The sequence below is a fragment of the Boleophthalmus pectinirostris genome, unplaced genomic scaffold, assembly GCF_026225935.1.
Source record: "Boleophthalmus pectinirostris isolate CB_2022bp ecotype Guang Dong unplaced genomic scaffold, ASM2622593v1 HiC_scaffold_2, whole genome shotgun sequence".
NCBI lineage: Eukaryota > Metazoa > Chordata > Actinopteri > Gobiiformes > Gobiidae > Boleophthalmus > Boleophthalmus pectinirostris.
Genome location: NW_026571152.1, coordinates 22,872,027 through 22,895,598, shown reverse-complemented (window position 1 = coordinate 22,895,598; position 23,572 = coordinate 22,872,027). Strand labels below are relative to the sequence as shown.

The 23,572-nt window shown below is 38.9% G+C and overlaps 1 protein-coding gene across 1 annotated transcript in view; it reads right to left on the bottom strand.

Moving 5' to 3' along the window:
- Positions 1 to 788: 788 nt before the first annotated feature.
- The window catches only part of LOC110169292 (neuronal cell adhesion molecule-like), a 71,674-nt gene continuing 48,890 nt past the window's right edge, over positions 789 to 23,572 (bottom strand). Inside the window, exons 3-27 of the mRNA XM_055155620.1 lie at positions 21,958 to 22,117; positions 20,551 to 20,656; positions 19,762 to 19,955; positions 19,395 to 19,517; positions 18,790 to 18,960; positions 17,738 to 17,794; positions 16,418 to 16,529; positions 16,140 to 16,324; positions 15,377 to 15,511; positions 14,719 to 14,862; positions 14,502 to 14,613; positions 14,257 to 14,423; positions 13,849 to 13,996; positions 13,154 to 13,257; positions 11,793 to 11,915; positions 11,300 to 11,497; positions 11,143 to 11,213; positions 10,148 to 10,373; positions 9,938 to 10,053; positions 9,368 to 9,572; positions 8,911 to 9,033; positions 8,381 to 8,557; positions 3,989 to 4,120; positions 3,105 to 3,183; positions 789 to 1,169 (exon numbers count right to left, since the gene is read on the bottom strand). Coding sequence (XP_055011595.1) covers positions 923 to 1,169; positions 3,105 to 3,183; positions 3,989 to 4,120; positions 8,381 to 8,557; positions 8,911 to 9,033; positions 9,368 to 9,572; positions 9,938 to 10,053; positions 10,148 to 10,373; positions 11,143 to 11,213; positions 11,300 to 11,497; positions 11,793 to 11,915; positions 13,154 to 13,257; positions 13,849 to 13,996; positions 14,257 to 14,423; positions 14,502 to 14,613; positions 14,719 to 14,862; positions 15,377 to 15,511; positions 16,140 to 16,324; positions 16,418 to 16,529; positions 17,738 to 17,794; positions 18,790 to 18,960; positions 19,395 to 19,517; positions 19,762 to 19,955; positions 20,551 to 20,656; positions 21,958 to 22,042 — 3,540 coding nt within the window. The 5' untranslated portion in view covers positions 22,043 to 22,117 and the 3' untranslated portion in view covers positions 789 to 922. The remainder of the gene's footprint in view (positions 1,170 to 3,104; positions 3,184 to 3,988; positions 4,121 to 8,380; positions 8,558 to 8,910; positions 9,034 to 9,367; positions 9,573 to 9,937; positions 10,054 to 10,147; positions 10,374 to 11,142; positions 11,214 to 11,299; positions 11,498 to 11,792; positions 11,916 to 13,153; positions 13,258 to 13,848; positions 13,997 to 14,256; positions 14,424 to 14,501; positions 14,614 to 14,718; positions 14,863 to 15,376; positions 15,512 to 16,139; positions 16,325 to 16,417; positions 16,530 to 17,737; positions 17,795 to 18,789; positions 18,961 to 19,394; positions 19,518 to 19,761; positions 19,956 to 20,550; positions 20,657 to 21,957; positions 22,118 to 23,572) is intronic.

Below are 23,572 nucleotides of genomic sequence, written 5' to 3'. Positions count from 1 at the left end.
TGTTTATGCAAATTGACAGAGAAGACATTGGACTTGGCGTCAGTTTTAGTTTCATGAGAATAGGCAAAGTCGCTACATAGATATTAACCAAATCTGTAAACCTGACAGCAAATTCCACCATAGAATTCTGCCCTGTCCTCCAGCTTAATTTTTACACTTTGGGGATTTGAGTATATTGTGATGTCGCATGAACCCAATATAAACACTGTTCACCATTGAATGTCCAGAAAAAGGCACTACCTGTGGAGGACGACTCGAGGCCTGCAGTCCCACCTCAGTGTTTACCAAACTCTCCCTCAGCCTGACAAGTCAAAACCAGGGCCAAAACCATGAGCACCACGTGCCAATCCACTCTGAGCTCAAATGCAACACAGTGAAGAAAGATGGAAATGTGAAGAAGTGATCCATTGTGGGGTGCGCTGGGTTCTGCTCCTCTCGGTCACGCAGTCCATATATTTATATATATGCATTTAAATATATTTACACTGTACATGATCAGTTTCATCATGTACTTATACTAACAAACAATATTAAATATACAGTCCTGTACAATTGTGAAATACATGGGGATATACATGTTATACTCTGATTACTACTCAAACATAGTATAACGATTTTTTTCTGTAACCAATACAAATATAGATCAGACAAGCGCTGCATAGTCCATAGATTGTGAGAACAGTGAAAGTTTAGATTCAGTATTGGATATTGAATTTAGGTGGCATCAAGTAATCCATGCATTGTCAGACCTACTTTTACCAACTAATCCTACCCAAGGTATGAGCAAATGTTATAAGCCAAAACAAATGTGTTTTTAAGTGCGGCACTGATGGCATGCATGCAAAAATAGACAGCTGTGAGACAGTGAACTTGTCCAGTCAGTGCAGAGTCCACTAGAAACGTGTTTGTAGAGCATAGTCATCTACACAAAAGAGTTCAATGAGTTCATGGCCTTAACAGGGGAGGGTGCCTCTGAGCTCTCTGGGCCGTCGGGATTGTCCCTGCTGCCACTCTTTCCACTATACTGGCCGATAAAGGAGCCGTCCTCGTTGAACTGTCCATCTCCTCCTTCCCCGTAGTCTACTAAACTGTCATCACTGTCTTCTCTCTTAACTGTCCCGTTAGAAGGCGAGCGGCTCCCCTTTAGCGGTTTATGGTCCTCATTGTCACTGGAGGAGAAAACCACATGCAGGCGTTACAGTGAGATGGTGTGACAGATGCAAACACAAACATTAGTGAGCACTTTTGTAGATGGAGCATTAGGTTTACCACAGCCTACCAATAGAACTGTAGGGAGTGGTAACTTTTGTAAAATAATTTTGGAGTAAAGATTCAATGTACGTCTTCACATTAAATTCATAATGCCCCATGTTGAAAAGTGTTGAATGATTTGTTGGTTTCAATCAAGCAACAGGGGAATAAATCTCAAGCAACAGACCCCTTTCAAATTCCCCCTGAAACCAAGTATGAAGTGGTACAGAGCCGCTACGTCCAAACGGTAATGAAGAACTGAAAATCCAAGGCAATGGTGTGAAGTTAACTTGAAAAGCAACATATCCACCAAAGCAAGCATGGCTGTAATTACACATTGGCAAAATGCAAAGAAATCTGCTAACACTTGAACACTTTGAATTAGTGCTGAACATACATGAGTTTGAACACTGATGAGATAGGACCACAAAGCCTTCATAATGTAAATGTGTGCATAGACAGTTAAACCCAAAATAATTCACATCTTAGACCAAGATACTGACTCAAAATTTTGATATGGTACCAAATCAACAAGTCAACATGCCAAAAATGTAACAAATACATGTCCATAAAATGGCACCCTTGTGTAAACAGGTTTTTAAGTTAAGTTTGGCCAAGATAGACATATTTTGGGCTTGTCTGAGGAGATACAATTCACTGTGAAAGCGTGTACACAATGAAGGCAGTGGGACCAGATGTTTTCTCCACAGTGACCGGGCTCGTCTTCACCCCTCCTCCAAACCCTTACCTTTCCTGAGAACGCCTGGATCCCACACTCACTCTGAGGAGTGCACTCTGTATACAGTGAAGTGGATTATCATTCATTTTGGGGCAATACACTTAAAGCTACAGCAGAGTAGTATATCCCTACCGAACGATTCTGAGCTCTGTGTAGTGGCCATATAGTATTGTAACTTCACAAAGGCACTATATTATTGGTACAGTTTGCCTTGTGATTAAGTGTCTTCTTTCCTGTATAGATTTAAAAGTAGATGCATTGAGTCACTATATAAATGCCTCATTATGGCCTTAATGGATGAAAAACATATCCTGCACTCAATAATGATTGCTTTCTTAAACATGCTGACAGCTTCTTTATAGAGACACAAGCATCCAGCAGCAGATTCCATTAAACACATTATTGCCTAAAGCAAAGTTCAAACCATGCATATCACACTATATATTTCGATATGTATCTGTCATTATAATATTCATAAAACAGATTTATGTAGAGATAATACAAAATTAATACAAATATAAAAGCAATAACATCTTATAAACAGACTTATAAAAAAAATATTCAAAAATGCTAGTTCTACACAGGTAAAGTGCTTACTCATTTGCGTGCGATTGAAGCAGCAGCCTACAAGAAGGATGCTACTGGCAAGCATAAGTGGGCCTCATAGTTAGCAGGAATGGTTCATTAAACTGTAATCATGATCACAAGGCAGTTAAAATGTCACTAGATGTGAATGGAGAGCTTTCTTACAGCTGGAATGGAGAACATAAGTATAGGCTTGTTGCAAATGGAATAGCTTATATACTGTCCTGAACATTGTTAAAGGCAAAACTCATTCATCTGACAAAAGCGGAAAAATCCTCCTTCTCAAATGACATCCACAATGTCGTCACAAACCACTTCTTACAAACTTGTGCCATTCAGGACGTTCCAAAACAGAATCTTGTGCTTTTAACGCGGCTAGAAGTTCAGATGTAGTTTATATTTCCATAAGGAGGGTCCTGGGTCAGTAGTTTTTGTTTGAAAAGTTTGAAAACAAGATGGCCGACATGTCCCAGCAGGTCAATGGATATTAGGCTCTGGGGGCTCCAGAGACGACAGATGTTTGTCTCACCTGTATTCACCAAAAGTACAGTCCTCTTCTTTCATGGGCTGGAACTCTGGGTCAGTGTGTGCATCCTCCTTTTCTTTAACTGATGACATAAAGGAACAGGGAACCAATTAAATATACTAGTATTAACAAGACAGCAATGAGATTTTTTTACTGAAAATACTGACAAACCCCAGTAAATTTTCTACATGAGAATGGACAACAATACCTGGGTTTAGCTAGAAAACATTCTATTTCATCAACACTAATGTATGTTAGTTTTGCTTAAAGCTTCATATGTAACTTCTGCTGAAGAATATGTCATTCGCTCGTCTCCACGGAGATGTGACTGCTTTGCCAGGAGGTATGGAGATAAAAAAATCAATGTCCGTATTGGCGAGGTGATGCCATTAGTTCAAACTGCAAGTTAAAGGTCAGATCTGAGGAGAGGTGACCTTGCTTACACCAAGAAAACATACTTTTTTTTTTGCAAATTAAAACACCTGTACACCATGCTGCAGAAAATGACAGGCAAAACAATTACATCTACAGATAAATAAAGTAAATTTGAATATCATGAAAAAGTTCTATGTGTCATGAGTCTATATAATGTAAAATATACTTTTTCATGATGTTCACATTTTTTTAGGTGGTCTGTTATATCACAAGTAAGAGGTAGGTCCTACTTCAGAAATGTTACATAGTGCATAAGACATGTTGCTGAATTCCCATGCAAAGTTGTGAGTTGTTGTTTCTGTCTACAAACTGTGTGGTCTAATCTGCGATTTATGTTATTGATGGGTCTACTCTAATATCACACCGAACCTTGGCTAATGTGTATATGGAAATCCACAAGCAAACAAAACAATAACAACAAGTCAAACGTGTGGGTGTGTGCAGCTGCTCACCGGGGTATTTGCCTCCTTTATTCCTCTGGATGAAGCAGATAATGAGCAGGATGAGGATGAGGAGGGCGATGGCGCACATGAGACCAATGAACCAGCCCTGAGTGGCAATATCCACCTGTCGACTAGCAACCGCTGGAGACAGAAATACATTTTTAGAACAGGCAGTCCATTTCTTTTTGGGAGAGATAGTGATTGTTACAACAAAAACATAGAACAGTACAATATGTTTTGAGTTTTAGTACAATTTCACTGTTAGATGAGTGGATCAAGTTTGCACAGTTAGAAAAGAAAGTAATTGGAGTTAAATTTGGGAAAGAACTGTTAAAGCAAGTTAAGCAATTACAAGACAGAACGTGAAAATTATTACTCTTTAGAGGACTGCACAAAATATCTCAAGTTTTAATAAATCAGCAAGAAATCAGAAATCAGTTATTAAACAAAACTGCAAAGCGACAAAACTCAGCCAGTCTTGATTTTGACTTCTGATTAGTGCTGGAATTACCCAAATTATTTCCTTTGTAAAATGTGAATACTAAAATTTCATCAGAAAAACGGACAAATGCCCTCTAAAATTGTGCTGCCCTTAAACACACTCACTCAAAGCCAAGGAATATACTGTAATACGTGTTAGCATGGTAGTTATGCAGAAATCATGTTATTAGATAGAAGTACTATGACGTGTATACTCTTGATAATACTGATTGAAAGTGACGCCTACTTCTATCCATGCTTTCACTACAGTGCATGCCTCTCTTACAACAAAAAAACAACCACATCAACAACAACACTGTTACACCACAATCGCCAACATGGTCTACAGCCAACAAAGTACACAGTTTGCCCCGGACTGAGCCTCACCTGGCACGGAGACCAAGAGCTCCTGAGAGTGCTGGGGGGGTAGATCAGGTGCGCTGCTGGCAACCAAACGCACCCAGTAGGAGACCCCCGCCTTTAAGCCCCTCACCACAAAGTTCTGAGAGCCATTCACCAGCTCTCTGCGCCACTCCTCACCTTCGGCTGCAGTGGGGATGGTCATACAGAGAGGTGCAATCAGGGACTGTTTTATGTGTATGGGCCAGGGATCATGGTACATTGTTAGGTTTTTAAGTGAATATGACAGGTTTGACTATTCATTTAAAAGGTGCACTACGGAACATTTCTAGTAGAGGGTCCACCATGTCTAGATAGAAATGTTATTGCTTTGTCTAAAATGTTCCAGGCTCCACAGTATAGATAAAGCCTGTCTATCACAAGGAAAACAAGCAGGTTACAGCACAAAGTTACATTGCAATTTAGATCTGTGGAGAGTCACGGCTATTTTTTTATTTAAGTTTTGAGCAACAGAAACACTTAAATGCTAGATGGAAATTTTTCAAGTCATAAAATCCAGGAGACAAGCAGGTGGACGACTCTCCACGTGAAAAGTTGCGCAGTGTACTTTTAACAAACTACTAAGAAGCTTGCCTAGGTTTTTTTGGTTTTTTTTTTAAATAAAAGTACTTCCTGGTTGGACACAGCAAATATGACATATGGTACAAAAGTAATTTCATAACTGTTACCAAGCAACAACAACACTAGAGTTAGAAAGGGCCAAAGCCAGTCCAAATTGAACACTGGTAAATAAATGACAGCGCATTTTAGTTTTAAATGAGGGTTTAAAGTGCCAGAAATTGCCAGTAAATTGCCTCAGTCTTTTTTTCAGTGTTGATGACTGAAATCTCAGCACTACTTACTGTATTTTTTTTACTTTTCTTCTCAATTTTATTTTCACGCACTACCACTTAAAACCATTTACTTTTTAACTATGTAAAAGTACGATGAATATATTTAACAAGTTACTATTCTACCAACCCAAGTAATAAATACAAAAAACATGAAAACCTGCCATATACACTTTAAGTTTGTCAGACTAATGACAAGTTCAAATATTTTAACAAAGCTAATTCTTAATAGTCTAATCAAACATAAAATGAATAAATTTAACACTGATTGGAATGTGATGTATTGACTTGTGACTGTATATTTAATAGGTAGTGTTGAATCTATGTGAGGTAAAGGGAGAAAAAGACTCACTAATGATATTGTTTGATTAGCATGTGCTCTAATTCACAGCAGCCTATGATTTCCTAAATGAATTCATTAAACAGTAGGTGTGAGAGAGCCATACTACCATAACACAATATTTCTCATCTCCTCTGCAGGTGGATAAAAACGAGGAAGAGCTCTTCAGACAAAATTAATTGGCATAACGGGAATGTTTGTGCTACTGCGCGATGCTTATCTACACAAGTTTGACTTCGAGAGAGCCTGTCCTGGGAAATTCAGCTGCATCTCTCATCAATAGCACAACCATAATTAGCAATGCAATCACAGACTCACTAGTTTATCACATCTGGGCCCATGTTGGCAAGAACAAGCCGGACTGTGACTGCCAATATTTCTATTCACCTGCACAGGGCAATTATGGAGTAGGGGTCTCTTGTCACCTATGTGCAGCAGTCCAGAAGAAGTATGGGGTGCTTACTGTCTTTCATTTTGTATTCTACATATATGTCTTTCTCCGGGCCCGAGTACTCCCAACTGATCAGGACTCCATCATCTGCAACCGTCGAGCTAACATTCCCAAAATCCTCGCTCACAGGGGGCGCTACGCACAAGGGAGAAAAGACAGCCAGAATGATTGCTCTGCTGGTCAAAAGAGCGTATGGATATGATTGGTGGATTTTATGAATACACTACATGCACCAACAGACAGGGATTAGACATAACATTATTTCCACTTTCTAATGTATTAATGCAATTGTTGCCTTGGAATGCACTGACCTTTGTTTTCACACAATTGTTTTCACACAATTGTCACCAATTTATAATAATAATGTATGCCTTTGAAGACACCCAAAGTGCTTTACATTACATTATTCGTTCCCTCCATATTCTTTGGGGGAAAAGGTATTACTGTGGCCATAGCTACCCCTGTAGACCAACGAAATCAGTGCTTAAGATCAGCCTCCTAACACCAGCGCTTACGCACACACCACATTTGTACTAGGTAACTCGTGGGTGCAGTATTTTGCCTAAGCACACAACAGCACTTTCCATTGCTGGAGCCTCTGCTGTTCCACTGCTGTTCCACTTAAGCAGCTGGTAATCCAAGCAGTCTCCCATCCAAGTGGTAACCATGTATGGTTTTGCTTAACTTCTGAGGTACAACTACATCAGGCTTTGACAAGCACATATGGCCACAACATAAGCTGCCATTACAATTTTGGTAATTTTGTGTCTGATCAATCTTCAGATCATAATAATCACTTGCAAGGCCCAGTTTGAATGGTTTGAATCCTTCACTTGCCTGAGATCTTAATGTTATGCCTTATCAGTCTGTCTAGATAACTACCAAACCCAGCATAATCAGTACCCTGGTGGGTTGGTTGGCGTGGATACGGTTGTGCATTGGGATGAGAGGTTTGGATGTCCCCTGTAAACAACATGAAAATGGGTAAAGACCGCACCACACACAAGACGCACAAAGTCAATTTACACAGAGCAACACAGTTCATTGGCATGCCATGCAGATCCTCTCAGAGCCACAGATCAGCAGCCACCATGACAAAAATATAAATATATATTAACCAATGCAAAATGGATCACAACCACCAAAGGCAAAAGAAATGCAGCTGAGCACTTTGAGAAGTCGTCCAGTTTTATCAGCAAACATTAAAGAGACACATGTCACACAGCATCTTTATCTATGGGGCTTTGAACTTTCCAAAGCTCTGAACTCAGCAGAAGGCTACTCAATATGTCAGAGGCGCCAGGGAAATTGTTTCAAAATGAATAATGTACACACAGAGTTATGGACCCTTTATGGAGTGCTGACAAACATGCAGCATTGTAAAAAGGCTGGTACCTGTCCCCAAATGTAAGTCAGGTTGAGATAGTAAAGCTTGTTGAAGGAGATTGATAGAAAGATAAAGAGAGAGGTCATTTTAGACAGAATCAATAAAGGACAGCAAACACCTTAGTGGACCAGTGCAAAAGGATCACACTCATGGTAGAAATGTTTACTTTTAGGAATAAAATTGTCAATACTGTGGAAAGGTTTATAACAGTACAGACTATATATAAGGAGAGGTGTGTCTATAAAATATATTTTTAAATCAAAGCAATCTATTAGGAGTGCTGAGAGAGCACAGACACTTGTAAAGGTACTAGTTTTGTCTTGCGATAACAAAGAAAAAGTGCTCTTATCTGGAGGTTTTTTTGACACCACATAAACCTTTTGCACAGTACTCACAACAATAAGACAATTAGCATCACAAAAGTAGCTTTTTAGACTTAACTAAAGATTCAACTATAACATATTCATGAAATCTTTCACTTTTGCCTTCTTACCTTTATCCATGATGGTGACTGCTTCCTGAGAGATGGCAGGGCCTGCTCCCACCATTGTTTTTGCGTTCAAATAAAACTTGTAACGCGTGCTGTACTTGAGGTTGAGCAAAGTGACGGAGGTCTCATTGGGAGGTAAGGCCAGCTCCTCCAGCGGGCCCAGCTCATGGGTGTTATTGACTATGGTGATGGTAGGATGAACAGGATGAGGGCAAGTGGGGGTGGAGTTGGGAGGTTGTAAGGTCAGATAAATAAAAGGTTTGAAGATTTTGAATAGGGTTTAGAGGTTTTTAAATGGAAAAATGAAAGTAAATGATACAAGTGTGGATGAGAATGGAAAAAGTGACAAAGTTGGTTTGTTAAATTGTGTTCAAAATTAGAATATGCTTGAAAAATGCTATTAAATGACAGGATTAATTTTCACTTTATTAGAACTAAATGGTATATAAGACACTAATAAGGACAGTGTATGTGTGATTTCATGTCCTATATAACATAACTAAAATAAAAATAGTACTGCCCAAAAGCCTTACCAGGTTGATACTTGAGAGTGTAGCCAATGATGTGTCCATTGTGGCCGTGAGGAGGACTCCACTCAAGAGTCAGAGAGTCAACGTTTGAATCAGTGACGGCAAGAGAAGAGGGTGCATCCGGAACTAGAAAAAAAAGAAAAACAAACAACAATCAGCAACTATTTGTTACTATACAGTATTAATTTATTATTTAAGAAATCAACAAAATGCGATTTATTAATGCTATTTTTTTTTTTTTACATGTATATATGGTTAATGTGCAGAAATTATTGAGTACAAATGCAAAAACTGCACTTTCTTTTTAAATACATAAATAATGTGAATTTAAATTTTGAGCATCATTGCATTTAACTACCTATAACAGTTAAGTCATTTACAGTATCCTTGATTTATGTGTGTATGTATTTTAGGTTTTTAACAGTCTTGTGCAGACATTTAACCATAAAACAAAAAGTACCTCCTTCAGGGGTCTCAAACATCTGGATGGAGCTGGGTGGACCCTCCCCTTTGCCGTTGAACGCTCGAATGTGAAGGGCATACTGGCTGAAGGGGTGCAGGCCAGGCAGTTTGCCGTGAGTATGATTCCCGCTGAACGTCAGGACCTGTTTCTCTGTGTGGTGATGGCTGTGTTTGTGGAGACTCTGCTCTCTCCAGTAGTACACCTGTTACAGATATTCATGGATTTAGTTTCCTGTTATAGGTGACATTTTGCAGACTTGTCACAATTCATAACATATATTTAGTTTTAATTGTTAATTGCTATGCAACTGTCTTAGTTTTTCTACATTCTGAAACACATGGATAGTCTACTGTTGGGTGCTGAATGATACGGAATATAATAAATTGTAGTTAAATTATATTATATGTTGTCATGTCATACTTAACACCAACTTTATCCAACTGTTAACGGCTTATGTTGACTTCTGTCAGTCTTTTTATATAGTTCTTGATCAACATACTATAAAACCTCAGCAACAAATTTAAAGCTGCATTATGTAATTTTCATTATGTTTGAATCACAGCTCACCCTGTAGCCCTTGAGATGTCCACGCAGTAGTCTCGTAGGCACGGCCTCCCAGTGCACTGCTGCCTGAGTGCTGCTGATCACCTGGACCTGAACGTTGTCTGGAGCAGCTAAAGGCACTGAGAGAAAAAAAATAGAAGAATAAGTTATGTAAACCAAAACATCCCCGCAGGGCTACTGTTCTGAAAGGTCCCAGGAGTCAGTACTACTCACAGTCTTCTCCTGAGTATCCGTGGGAAATGGCGGGCTGCGGTCCTGCGCCATGGTCATTCACAGCCTGGACTTTCAGCTCGTAAGGGACGAATGTAGGCGTTCCAGAGACCACAAACTTGGAGGCATTGTGAACAGTTGCAGTCACCCAGTCATTGTGCACTCCCTTTTGCCTCCAACTGACCCTATATTTCAGCCCAGGACCATTCGCCTGGGTGGGTGTGAGTGGCTGCAGAGGGTAAAGATTAAAGTTCATTCCAATGCCATTTTGTAGTCAGAAATAATTTTACTTTCAAGACCGAATATATTGGATTGTCTTCCTCTAGCATCCAGTAATAGTGATTTTTGCATAAATTTAGAGCAGTGGTTCTCTTTCTCTTGGACTTAGACAAACTTTACTGATCCACAAGGGAAATGATTTGGGCACAGTAGCTCACACATTAGAATATATTATAATAACAGAGAGCAAAGTATAAATGGTAATATTAAAGTGTGGATAAGTTGTTTTTTTTCTGGCCAAAAATATGAAGAGTTTGAAAGTTTTGTTTACAAGGAGTTTATTATTATTATTATTTTATTTTTTTTAATAAAATTTCATACATTTGTTGCTTATTTGAGAATATTTTATTTAACTTAGTATTACCAAGCAGCACTTTGCATTTATTTTATTTTCCCGTTTGTACAACAAACAAATGGTTTTGCATTTTGTTCCCATACTGTACTGAAAATAAACAGAACCATGACCTTAAACCCAAGGTACGTACCAAACTGTGATTTTTGTGAATCGTTACACCCCTAATATGTACAAGTTAAAAATTCAAAAGATATTGAAATATAGTAATATAAATCTATCTCTCTATGAGATTGTGAGGAGAAAACAGTGCAAAGATTAAATAGTGATTGACATGACAGAAGGTTATTTTTACTTTTTACTTTTAAAAAAAAAATATCTGGCTTTTCCAAAACCTAAACCCAGATAGACCATTTTATGTTTTTACCTTCCATGATATCACCAGATTGTCATGTTCAGTGCCTTGTCCATGAACATCAGTTGGATTTTCATCTGGAGCTGAAGAAAGACATAATACAACATATTTTAGCAGCAATCTGACACCTGTACATAAATGCATATTTACTGTAGTAGTCCTTGAGTACCTGCAGGTTCAGTCTTGTACATGCGTGACGGGAGGCTGGGCTGACTCAGTCCCACTCCATTCAGGGCCAAGACTCTGAAGATGTAGTGACCATGTGGAGAGAGCTTCAGGTGAGCTGTGGTCTTCATCCCAGAGACCTCGGTCAGATTGTGCCAGTGGCCTTTGTGGTGCAGGGAGTCCTCGTACTGGATAATGAACTCTGGATACAATGTGGTGCTGATATTAATATTAATCAATAGGAGTACATTCAGTTCACTACAGACTTACAGTGCAGTCGAACAGATATAACATTACAAAAATATGTTTTGTACAAAATACTCTCAAACATCTCCCCACAGGCGGAGCTTAGAGCGTTTACAACAAAACTACAACATGTCATTAAAATTGAATATTATAGCACATTTTTCAGAAGTTGAAAATAAGGTCATACTGTATACAATATTCTGGATTGACAACAGTATATTTGTATATTTATTATTTATTTTTGTACGTACTCTCAATAGGGCTGTTGTTTTCATTTCCAGGTGTCCACGTAAGATGGACACTCCTCTTTTTTGGGTCAGTCAGTTCGAGGTCAGTTGGAGGGTCAGGGGACTCTGAAAGAGACATTACAGCACAATGAGATGACATTTACACACCGAATAGTTACAGAACTAAAGGGGCCATGCAGGGAAATGACAATGAAAATGACCACCATGACCATGAACACCTAAATGTTCACTTCAATGTATGCACAGATTTGAGGGCCCAGAGCTGGGAAAAATGCTGTAATATCTTGAAAGTTGGACTTTTCCTGAATAGTATTAGAACGGTCTATATAAAAAGACCTATTAAGGGACCAGATGGTATTGTTAAAGAAAATATTCATATTTTGTACTGAAAATTACGCAGTATTGTCTAAAAAGATAAACTCAGTTTTGATGCTAAGAAAAAAACTCATTATTCAATTCAGAGTTTGGAATTTTAGTATTGTCACAACACCATCTGTAAAAAGTAGTAGTAAACTACTACAGCATATTAACTAGTTCTGCTGTGACTGTCATAAATATCAAACATAAGACTAGATAGAGATGTATTTCTTTTCAAATAATGCTTTGGGAAAATGCTTTTGGGACTCAAACATACAATGTTAATTACAAATGAATACAGTTCGTTCCTGTATCCATGCAGGGACTGCATTATGTGTGTACAATTAAGGATGCTCCAGTTGAGCATGTTCCATAATCACTCAGCATGAAACAGACTCGCTGGAGAGGGTGAACTGAAGCTTATTTGAATATTGATAATGACAATAATGTGGAAGACATGCTTTGAATGAAAATAATGCAAAACAACAAATGCTAAGCAGAGAAATCAATGATTTTTTTTTTTGCATTCACTTACACATCACAAACAGACAAAGCGCATTCAGACAATTTCGGTGTAAAATAAATAGACACTTGTTTGATCGTCATGAACAGAAAGCATCCTTGGATACAGCATGCGCCACATACTCCAATACAATACTCAGCCAGAATGTGCTCAAGTTAACACAAGTTTACCATAGACAACAGGTGGAGTGGGCGTGGCCTCTGTCAGACGGGTGGGCAAGTACAGAAGTTATAGTCAGTTAGTCCTAAATGTTTTTGATATTCCGTGATTTGATGAGTTATAAAACACTCAAGCTGTTTACAGAACTTTCTTCGCCCATTACAAGGCCATGTTCAATAAGAGCTCAAGAGGTAACTGTATGACTGCTTTTGAGGAAGACCAAAGAGATAGTTAAAGAGAGAGATAGCTAAGGAGAGATAGTTAAACCATTTGAGAGTCTCGTGATAAAATAAAATCGTGACTTACCAACAACTGTGCACTGCCCTGGCTGAGTCGTGGTCCAGACTGGTGTTCATGATGCAGGTGTAGACTCCAGCGTCATTGTCGTTTACGTCAGTGATGGTCAGACTATCTGAGTCCACAATCAGCCTGAAAGAAAAGCAAAGCTAAAAGTTATCACGCAACTTTCAATACAGCTATAGAAACATGTTTTGCTTCTAAGTACCACTGCTATTATTATTTATCTGTAAACCAAATCTACATCAAGGCCAGAGTGTTAAAAGGTTAAAGGTCCTATATTACGCAAAACTGACTCTTATGCGCTTTAAGCCATGTTAGAATGATGTTACCTCCTCATAAACATAGTTGGAGTTATGCTTTGTTTCATTCACACATGTTTGTATAACCTTTTATTATTAGTCTGTCTACATCTCCAAAGCTCAGAATGGTCTGTTCCACCTAGTGATGTCATGACACTGTAGTTTTCAAGTTAACAGCTGCCTTTTATCTTTTGTTTAGTAAAAATTGGAAATTCCAGGGATGAACTTATCCAAATGATTCTAGTGAAGGTGTATAGAGTTTAAAAATACAGTGGAGCACTTCCTGTATTACTACATGACATAACAAGGTGGAACAAATTTTTTTTGTTTGTTTGAGAGAAGAACTCAGCCTTACTATGCTCAGGAAATAGCTTAATAAGTCTCCTTAAAAATAAGGTAAATTCAATGAGAGATGCTTCACCTGTCATCATCAGGAAGCTCATCATCGTCTTTGAGCCACGTCATGGTTGGGGTGAGGGTCGGGTCGTGTTTGACTTTACACGCAAACACTGCTGCTCTGCCCCTCTGCACCACTCTGTACTCAGGCTGTTTGAGGATTCGCGTCGGTTCTGAAGAGAAGGTCAAAATATGGTGTTACTTGATAAGTTGAAGAAAATTGCAAAAAGTGTGGTGACTAAGACATGTGTTTGTTTTTCTTGAGAGATGCAGATTGTTTTATAATGTGATATTTTGTGATTGTACTGGTTTGTATTAATTTTGCTGGCTGCTACCTTGGTCAGGTCTCTCTTGAAAAAAATATTCGGAATCTCTATGGTACCTCCAGGTAAAATAAAAGTAAAATATAGTAAAATAAAATAATAATGATTACCTTTAACCTCCAGATAGACGTGATTTTCTGAGATCCCAAGCATGTTTGTAGCCACACAGGTGTATTTGCCACTATGTTTTGTCTGAACTCCTTGTATTTCCAAAGTGCCATTGTCGTATACTTTATAAGGGTCTGAATTGAGGGTGCTGGCTCGACTATCTTTGAACCTGGGAGAAACAACACATCTGAATAATCCTGACTTTACAAACATAATTTATTAAACATACTGCAGTAAATTAACTCACCATGTAATTTCAGGGATGGGCGAGCCAAAAGAACTGCAGTCTAACAGGGCATGGTGGTTTCTGATGACTTGGTAAACTTGGTGGGCTGGCGTCAGCACTCTGGGCGGCTCCGCTGTAGTGGACCAGCATCAATTATTTCAATGTTATTACTATTGTTCAATCAATGAAAATGGGAAAGTATGCTTTAATGCAAATAGAGCTGGCTAAAAATACTTACAGAGCACATTGACGAAGGCATTGGAAAGGAGGTAGCCGTATTCATTTGAAACATTGCACTGATACACAGCTTTTGAGCCTGTCTGGACATTGGTGAAAATGATAGTGTCATCGTCCACTTTTCTACTCATATCGCTCGGTGAGTCTGTTGAAGCAAAATTACCATTAATCTATTATATTAAAGCAAAACCTTGTCATGAAATATATACACAATGCTGCTGAACCTGATCATTAGTGACAAGAATCACTAAACTTAAGTTCCTGATATCTTAGCAAAAACCTTTTAGCTACCAGCCATTTGTATGAAATACTGTGGATATTTTGCAATGACATCACGCTGGGGGTGTTGTACATGTAATGGGATGTTTAGGAGTTGTCATGGTAATGCAATGCATACATGAACAAAAACTGTGAACATTTTTTTAAGACTGTCTGAAAATTTGTTCCAGCAAAAACAGTTCTTTCTCATCAAATGGTGTTTAAACAAAACTCAGATTAAAAAGTAATAAAGCCTCAGACAGAGCTTAGCCTACAGTTGGCATCACACAACCAGAGAAAGTTGATGGCATCAGCTGCAAATTAACAACCGGCCTATAAAGTGTTCTAAATGTGATCTGAAACACTGTCATTTAACAGGAAAAATACAGCAGTGCACTCACTCTCTATGGGGACCCCATTCATAGCCCAGCTGATGGAGGGTTTGGGGGTGCCACTGGCCCGGCAGGTCAGAGCCCCATTCTCCCCTGGGGCCAGGATAAGGTTCTTGGGAGCTCCGCTGATCCAGTATGGAGCAGCTGAGAACAAGAAGGAGCAGACGGGTGAAGCATTAGTAACTCTACAGACTGCCCTTCTGACATCTGTGCATGAATCAACTATAAGGAAATAAAATATTAAAAACAATGACACTTTTCTGCACTGGTAATATTGCATTTAATCCATTTAAAGAAAAGTAAGGATTTTTATTCTGTTTTAATTTATGTTAACAAGTAGAGATGGGTGACTTGACAAAAAAATTCCTGTCATGATTTTCTTGGAGCTAGATATCTACTCTAGCCTTTCTATCTGAAAGGCTGACCAAAAGGAGGAGTGGATGGGTAAAAACAGAGACGATTCCTCCAAAAGTAGCATAACGTCAGAGATGAGCTCATGATTTGAATTTTGTATAGTCATATTGTTTAGCAATGAAGTTTAAAAAAAGGCTACATATGAACACAGGAAAAACTTATTTAGTTGGGTGTATGGCTCCAGATAATAATTTTGATCCAGGAACAAGACCATTTTGACAACTGAACATTAAATCAAACAAATATTATTGTTGAGGTCTTTACCATTGTAAGACTTGAAGTTTGAGTTCAGTCTGAGTAGTTGTAGATTTACACAGTAATACTATATAGCACTAACGTTGCTATCCTTGAGCCTCACCTTTGACTGTTACATGGATGGTATGGTGCACTGAGCCGAGTGGGTTCCTGGCTTCACAGCGGTATTCCCCGGCGTCTGCTTCGGACACATTCACGATACGCAGCGTTTTCTGGTAGTGCAGGAAGGATGTGCGCTCTCCTGGCAGCTCTCCACTCACTTTGGTCCAGGAGATTTCAGGGGTTGGCCTGCGTTCACAATGACAGAAGTACAGAGTCATTCATGTGATTAGGGCAGTGGAGCAGGTGGCCTCTTCAGTCACGGTGCGTTCTTGTACTCACAAGCCTTCAGCGATGCACTCCATCTCCAGCACCTGGCCCCTCAGCACCATCTTAGAGCTGGACGGACCAGATGGGGTGAGGAAGGTTGGCCGTCGCTTATCTGCTGGCTCCTCTGCATTCACGTACAAAGATTAACCGTTATAGGCAATCTAAGTATCTCATTTCACTCATCTCACTTCGTTTTATTATGTGTAGTGATTTAATCAGGGCTGCAGGGCTCAGACAGAAAGCCATTTCATTTGAGACCACTATTGTCATATTTTATGGTAAGATGTAAATTTTTATAGTCCATGTGTGTTTTTATTACTTTGGTTTTAAGGATGTTTGCTGTTAAATCATTTGCCCCTGGGGTGACAATAAAGATCAATATTAACATAGGCTCGTAAAATAAGAGCAAGAAAGACGTGAGGCATATTTTGTTTGTGCCATTAAGTAGCAAAAAAACACTCAATTCATTTTGGGTATGCGGATTCTTCTTTGTTTTCTTCTGAAGTTGCCAGATCAAATCATTTGTCATTTCTAATTTAGAAAATGCTAGATTCTCAACATAACACATGGTAATCTGCAGTTCATGAAAAGTATAATAGTGATGCAAATTTTTAGACATCCAGGAATAAGATATTATCAATAAGTTAAACTAAACCAACTGGACCTACTTAGTTTTTGTAGCTGACGTTTCACTAGCTAACAGGTAGTAGGAGTCACAATCACCAACACAAACCACGATGAAACTGCCTGGTGGGTAGCAAAACATCGGCTTCAAAAGGCCATTTGGTTTAGTTTAACTTGTTAATAACGTTTTACATGCCTTGATAAAAAAAAAGCATTATAAACAGAGATGCATAATATAAAGTAAAGTATAAAATGAACAGATACCAGGTGAAAGAAAACATGAAACCCAAAGGCATACTGCAAAAAGTAATTAAAGAAAAGTACTAAATAAAAAATATGTTGTAATGGAGCTGAATTATAAATAGAACAAATACATGCCTTTTCACCAAATTAGTTCCAGAGCTTAGTGAATCAACAAGGAGAGAAATTAATTAAGAGCTAATATTGCTCACTGACGGTTAGTTATTGAGGAGGAATTAGAGTGAAGGTTTTATAATTGGGATTTTAAGTTGGGACACACTGGTTAGTAAGGAAAGGTTAACAGCCACAGTGTAGGGGTAACCACCAGAGGGAGCCACATCTCACCAAAATATACCCCAATACCACCATGAAAACCGTGGATAGCTGGTTGAAAGAGGTTAGTGGGTGAGAGCTACCATCTGGAGCTCTAGGTTCAGTGGGTTAACACTAGGGGGCGCCAAAACTCACCACTAAATAAATCAGTGTCATTGTAAAAAGCTGCCACTGTGTCATTGATTGCATCCACTGTAACACAACAAAAAAGCAAAACACACCACACATTTAAAACAGCAAAAAAATACAACTTAAAACAACTGAAAAAAATGATATAGTTATGAATTAAATTATAGATGAAAATAATGCCAGATGGATTTGAATGAGAGCCTTCTTTGTTGATGGAGAGGACAGAACATTTTACAGAGCCATAAAACGGACGCCTTCCATAGCAGATAACACACAGAACCCTGACAATATGTCTTTTCAGTGGAGTCAGGAACGCTGGCGTCTCCACGGATGGACGAGGAGATAGGAAATACTGTTCTCCTCCTACGCAGCCATACCAACACATGCTGCACTGTGCAAAAGTTTGACTGAGGTGAGAAACATGCTGATAAGCAAGAGTGCTGCTATGAATACTGAATTGTACTTCTTATTTTTGTAATAGAGTTGGGAATTGTGGTGTTATAATAGAGTAATATACATAATAGAGTAATAGACATAGTTGAAATGGGTTGTAATGTATGTATGCATTCATTTCCAGTTCATCAATCAAAATGTGTAAATCTATTTGAAAGAATGAGAACTTTGCACATTCATTTCTTGCAATTGGTGCGCTGGAGGTGAGAGAGATGCCCAAGAAAAATACAGCACACCATCATAGTAATAAATTAGACAATTTGTAAGTAAGACGATGTGCATGATTTTTCTCTTTACATATATTTGAACAAATGTTAAACTGAATTAAGTGCTTTATTTTTCATACACACAAACGTTGCATGGATCAGACAGAGGGATAATACTGAAGTAGATACATATTATTGTAGTAATAGACCCATGTCAAATTAAGGATATGGTCCAATATAATCCGGGTCTGGACAGTTCTGTGTAATAAATTTTTTTTCTGACCATCTCCAACAGCACAGTTTATCTATACTAACAGAACTTTTGCACAGTGCTGCTCAATTAGAAGCACGACACACAAAGCAAGCTATGAATAATCCTCCTTTTATCATGGAACTTACGGTTGAGGACTTTGACGGTGATGGGCTGTTTCTGCTGGATGGTCTGGGTGTGGGGGAAACGGGCGTAGCAGATGTAGTCGTTCCTGGAGTCAGTACGAAGCACGTTGGAGAAGTACAGGTCTCCGTTCAGAGACTGGGACACCCTCCGGCTCTGGGGCAGCCGCTGGAAGTCTATAACACATACAAAGAGCATTGGGAAGACTGTAATGCCTGGTTACAAACTAATCAATTTATGCATAATATTTTTTAAAAAAATAGAATAGTCATAGAAGTTGTAGAACTATTAAAATATCCATACTCTTCTTTTAGTTTAATTTTAAGGAATCATAGCCAAGTAAACACAAACAATTGACACAAGTTGCAAAAACACATTAGATCAATTATTCTTAAAAAAAAAAAAAAAATCCTTAAAAAGTTAGAACAAATGTGTGGACCAATTTCTTTAACTTAACCAAAATTTCATCACCCTCATACATGATCCTCCCAAACCTCAAAAAATCCTCTAGCCTAATTCTTGAGATTAGGAATGTGACCCCATTGTCTCAACATCTGAGAAATGACTACCTGACCAGAATATCTTTAACAAGAGATTTTAAAAGTCTTACTGTTATCCATCCAGAAAATAATGGGTGGAGGTAAACCAGCTGGGGGTCGGCACGGCAACACCAAAGGCACGCCTTCCTGAACCACGATTGGTTTAATTTTCTCCTTTGACCACAAGGGTGATCCTGTAGAGATATGACAATTCATGTGATTTGTGTCCAAGTATCATAATTTGACATAATATATGGGTCACTAATGGATAAAGCAAAGTGAGATGGATGAAAAATTAACTGGCCAAACAAGATAAAATATGGTATTACAATTGCCCGTACACTGCAATAAAATGCTACCTTTAAGAATAATTTTAACAGTGTACAGTGACAATACTTGCCATAGCAGCTTGAGTACAAAATTCACAGGTCTACTTACTGGACTGTCGTACTACTATGTTGTGGGATATAGCGGTCCCGTGGTCGTTGCGTGCTGTACATTGGTAGGTGCCCTCATAATGCTCTGCCTTCTCATGACTGATGTCCACCACCAGTGTCCCGGAGCGTGGCCTCATGTTCACGTTTGGAAACTGATCAATGTCAAAGTGGGTCCCATCTCTGGTCCAGGAGAAGCTGACATAGATTTGATAAGACAATACATTCACCAAATATAATTATACTGAAATGAATAGTACTGATTCCTCATTGTGACACCTGTTACTACTGTGGGTTTGTTAAAAAGCAGTGAGTCTTATCTGCATGTGTCAATTAGTGGGGAAAAAAAAGTTCAAGCTAAAGTATTTCTATGAATGGCTTTTTGGTTCAAGCAACAGTAGTGCTGAAGTATTTGTTACAATACTACAAACTAAATTTTGATATTTAAAAAATAGGCTTGATATTTAATACCACAGTGGTGAAAATAACATTTTTAGACAATAGAATGTAATTTGTGGTTACCAGTTTTAGCTTTAGATTAGTATTTCAGTATAATTTCTGACAACCCTATGCTGAAGTAAAATTGCTGAGGAAGTGAATACTGATTGAAAGATGCCAGAACACTGTTGTGTGTGGGTAAGGCTATTTTTATTTTTACTTTACTTACTATAGAAAGTCATTTTACCATATATTGGCAACGACAAGCTATAACCCTGCTGCATATATAGGACTGCCAATGCTGTTGTTCCCACGGTGACAGAACTATAAATAAAGTGCATGTATAGGCCTGTACCTGGGATGCGGTTTTCCTTTGGCCTCACAGTGGATTATAATGTTCTCTCTCGGGTCGATGATGTAATCCTTAGGGGACTGGTGAGTTATGGTCGGTGGTTGCGACACTGAGGGCGATCAAAAACAGGGAGAGATTCAATCACAAGCTTAATGCATAACTAAGGCCTTTGCGTATGGCGTATTGACCATACAAGCAGCGGTCATGGCTAATAGCATGCAAACTCAGGACTGTGCATCAGGGTGGACAGCAGCAGCCACAACGAAAAGCTCTCTGAACATGCAGCAGGTACATCGGACTCCACTGTAACGACGCACAGCCTATAATGGATTCCTTTCTGAGCGGGGAAGATAACTAATGGGCCTTGACAAAACAAATTCTATCAGGGCTCCATGCTGTTTATATTATTGCTGTATGGAAAACAGCCTCTCACAGCACGAAAGCAGCATTCAAACAAAAACAAGCAAATAAAGAAATTACACTGCATGCCGGGGCGACCACTGCAAAAATCACACACATTTAAAACAAAACACTTGAAAATACACACAGACTAAAACTATCTCTTAGCTTCACGGCAATTTTCCACTTACATCCTTGAAGAACTTTAGTGTTTGTTCCAAGAAAGAGACAAATAGTGACAGAAAACCAGACGTTACTGTGAAAATGTTTTAATATAGAAGTATTTTTTAGGAACGCTACTTCTACTATATCATAGAAAAGCATACAATTTTGTGAAAAAGTTGCAAAGACAATTGGTGAAAGTTAACAGCAAGTCACAGTATCAAAATAGAAGAACAAGATATGCATACACTTGGTTGTGTTTTGATCATTTTCAAGGTGCAATATGTAACTTTTTGAAGGTTCCACAATGTGCTTCTAACCACGGATATGTTGATTCTTTGCCTGCATTGTTCCAGACTATGACAAACTCTAGCTAGAAAAGTAGCAGATTATGCCACCAGGTCAAATCTGTGGAGAGGCAAGCCCATTCATAGCTTGCTTACTCGCTTAAAAGTAAAAACAACTATATGTGAATAAATGCAATATATACAGTTAAACCATAATATCTTCATGAAGACCAAACCAGACCAAGTTACAGGTTGGATTTGTGGAGGGATCTCGCTCACAGTCAGAATGCCTGGTTTTCTGGATATGCACCTTTGAGCTATAAAACCATCAATAATTGAACTGTTTAATGTCATACTGTGGAAAATTCCAGATGGAGTAGTGACATATCTATAGAAACAAGCAAGTGACAAAAAAGTTACATAGTTCACCTTTCAAGGTATTGAATATAAGGTGTATTTTCTAATTGTTCTAACTAGATATTCTTCTTACATTGAGCAAACATCTATTCTGAATGTTTCATTTTTATTGGTTGCTTTTGTTTTGTGTGATTTGCATCCTTACGGTCTAGTGGGACTTCCAGTGCAGTGGTTATCTGCCCCAGGACGAGCAGGAGCAGCGTGGTGACCATCCTCCTCTCCTCCATCATCAGTGTGCGACGCAATGGTCCCGCACCCAAAAACAGCCAAGCCCCGTCTCCTCTCAGTCACATGCACACCCACACCTGTAGACAGGAGAACACATTAACTTTAGGGCTGACTGACATGTCGCTTTGCTCAGACCATCCATCATAACAATAGTGTAGTGTGTGTAGTGTGTATGAGAGGGGCAGGCACAGAGCTGATCGATGATAGTTGTCGTGCACTGCAGTTAGCTGGAAGCCATCTTTTTGATCCAGAGCGCTCCAATGGGGCACGAACCATCCCACACGGGCTCATTTTGCTCAGCTAATCACTGCCATGGCTGAGATACCATTTGGCCTCTCATCCAAATCAATGTTCACCAAAGCACAAGGGCATGGGATATTATCACTCTTAACTTCATACGCTTGAGCGATAAGTTTAATCAAGTTGCAGCAATTTTGTATATTTTTTCTCCAGTGGATATTGCTTTTTAGAGTGCACCCCACACGGGGGATGTTACAAGTTCAAGTTAGGTGAGTATTTACAGCCTCAAACTGACTGAAGACAGGCTAATGGACCATTGATTAGTTGTTAATTAAGTAGGGATTTCCTTTTGGGACATTACATAATCTAATTAAACCTTCATCACAACAGATTTTTGAGTTTTGCCTAATTGTACAAAATGATCCAGTTGCACATACAGAATTTAAACATAAAAAAAACATAAAAAAGATGGAAATACTTTGTACATATTTAACCATTGTTGATTTGTTTTAGAAAATACTATGTACTTTGGAGGGTGAAATTAGATTTTCAAGCAGTAATTTCTTGAAAATACAGCTTGCAAAGTACCATCTGCAATGACCACGAAAAGCTAAATACTCAAAAGACTCCACTTGGTACAGAATTGAGCCATCAGGATCTAATCTCAAGACTACATAATCAAACGTGTGATGTTAATGAATATAACCAATGCAAATGAGCTGACAATGCGGTTCTATTTTGTTCTATTGTGCAGTATTAGTGCTTGTGGCTGTGGGCAGGTCTGGCCTGTAGATGGGACCTTGGGGAGGCAGGACCAGAGGCTAGAGAGGAGGCGCAGACAGGGTTGAGCTGGGACATCCTATGGGAGAACACTGATTTGTTGCAGCAGCAGCCCTAAAGTCATGATTCAATAGAGGCCCCGGAGCAGAGGCAGCAGGGGAGCAGACCAGGCTCCCAGTGCACCTCTCAGGGGAGAAAGGCCTGTATTCTGTATCCTGGAGCAGCCAATCACTCTGCTGTACACACCATCCGCCAAAGCTGGCCTGGGATCTGACAGGGGAAGATCCATGGGGGCAATTTGATCAAGCTCATTTGTAGGCTGCAGGCAAAGGCGCAGGAACCATACGGAGCATCAAAGTGACAACAAACGCTTAACAGCAACTTGATAAATGTTAGACGTTTACAATGCATGAATGAAGCCCGTCATGTGACCTTGACTCAATATTACAAAGAAAGGCATTTAACTATCAGTCTTAAAAAACTAAAATTTAAACTACTGAGAAGACTGGTAT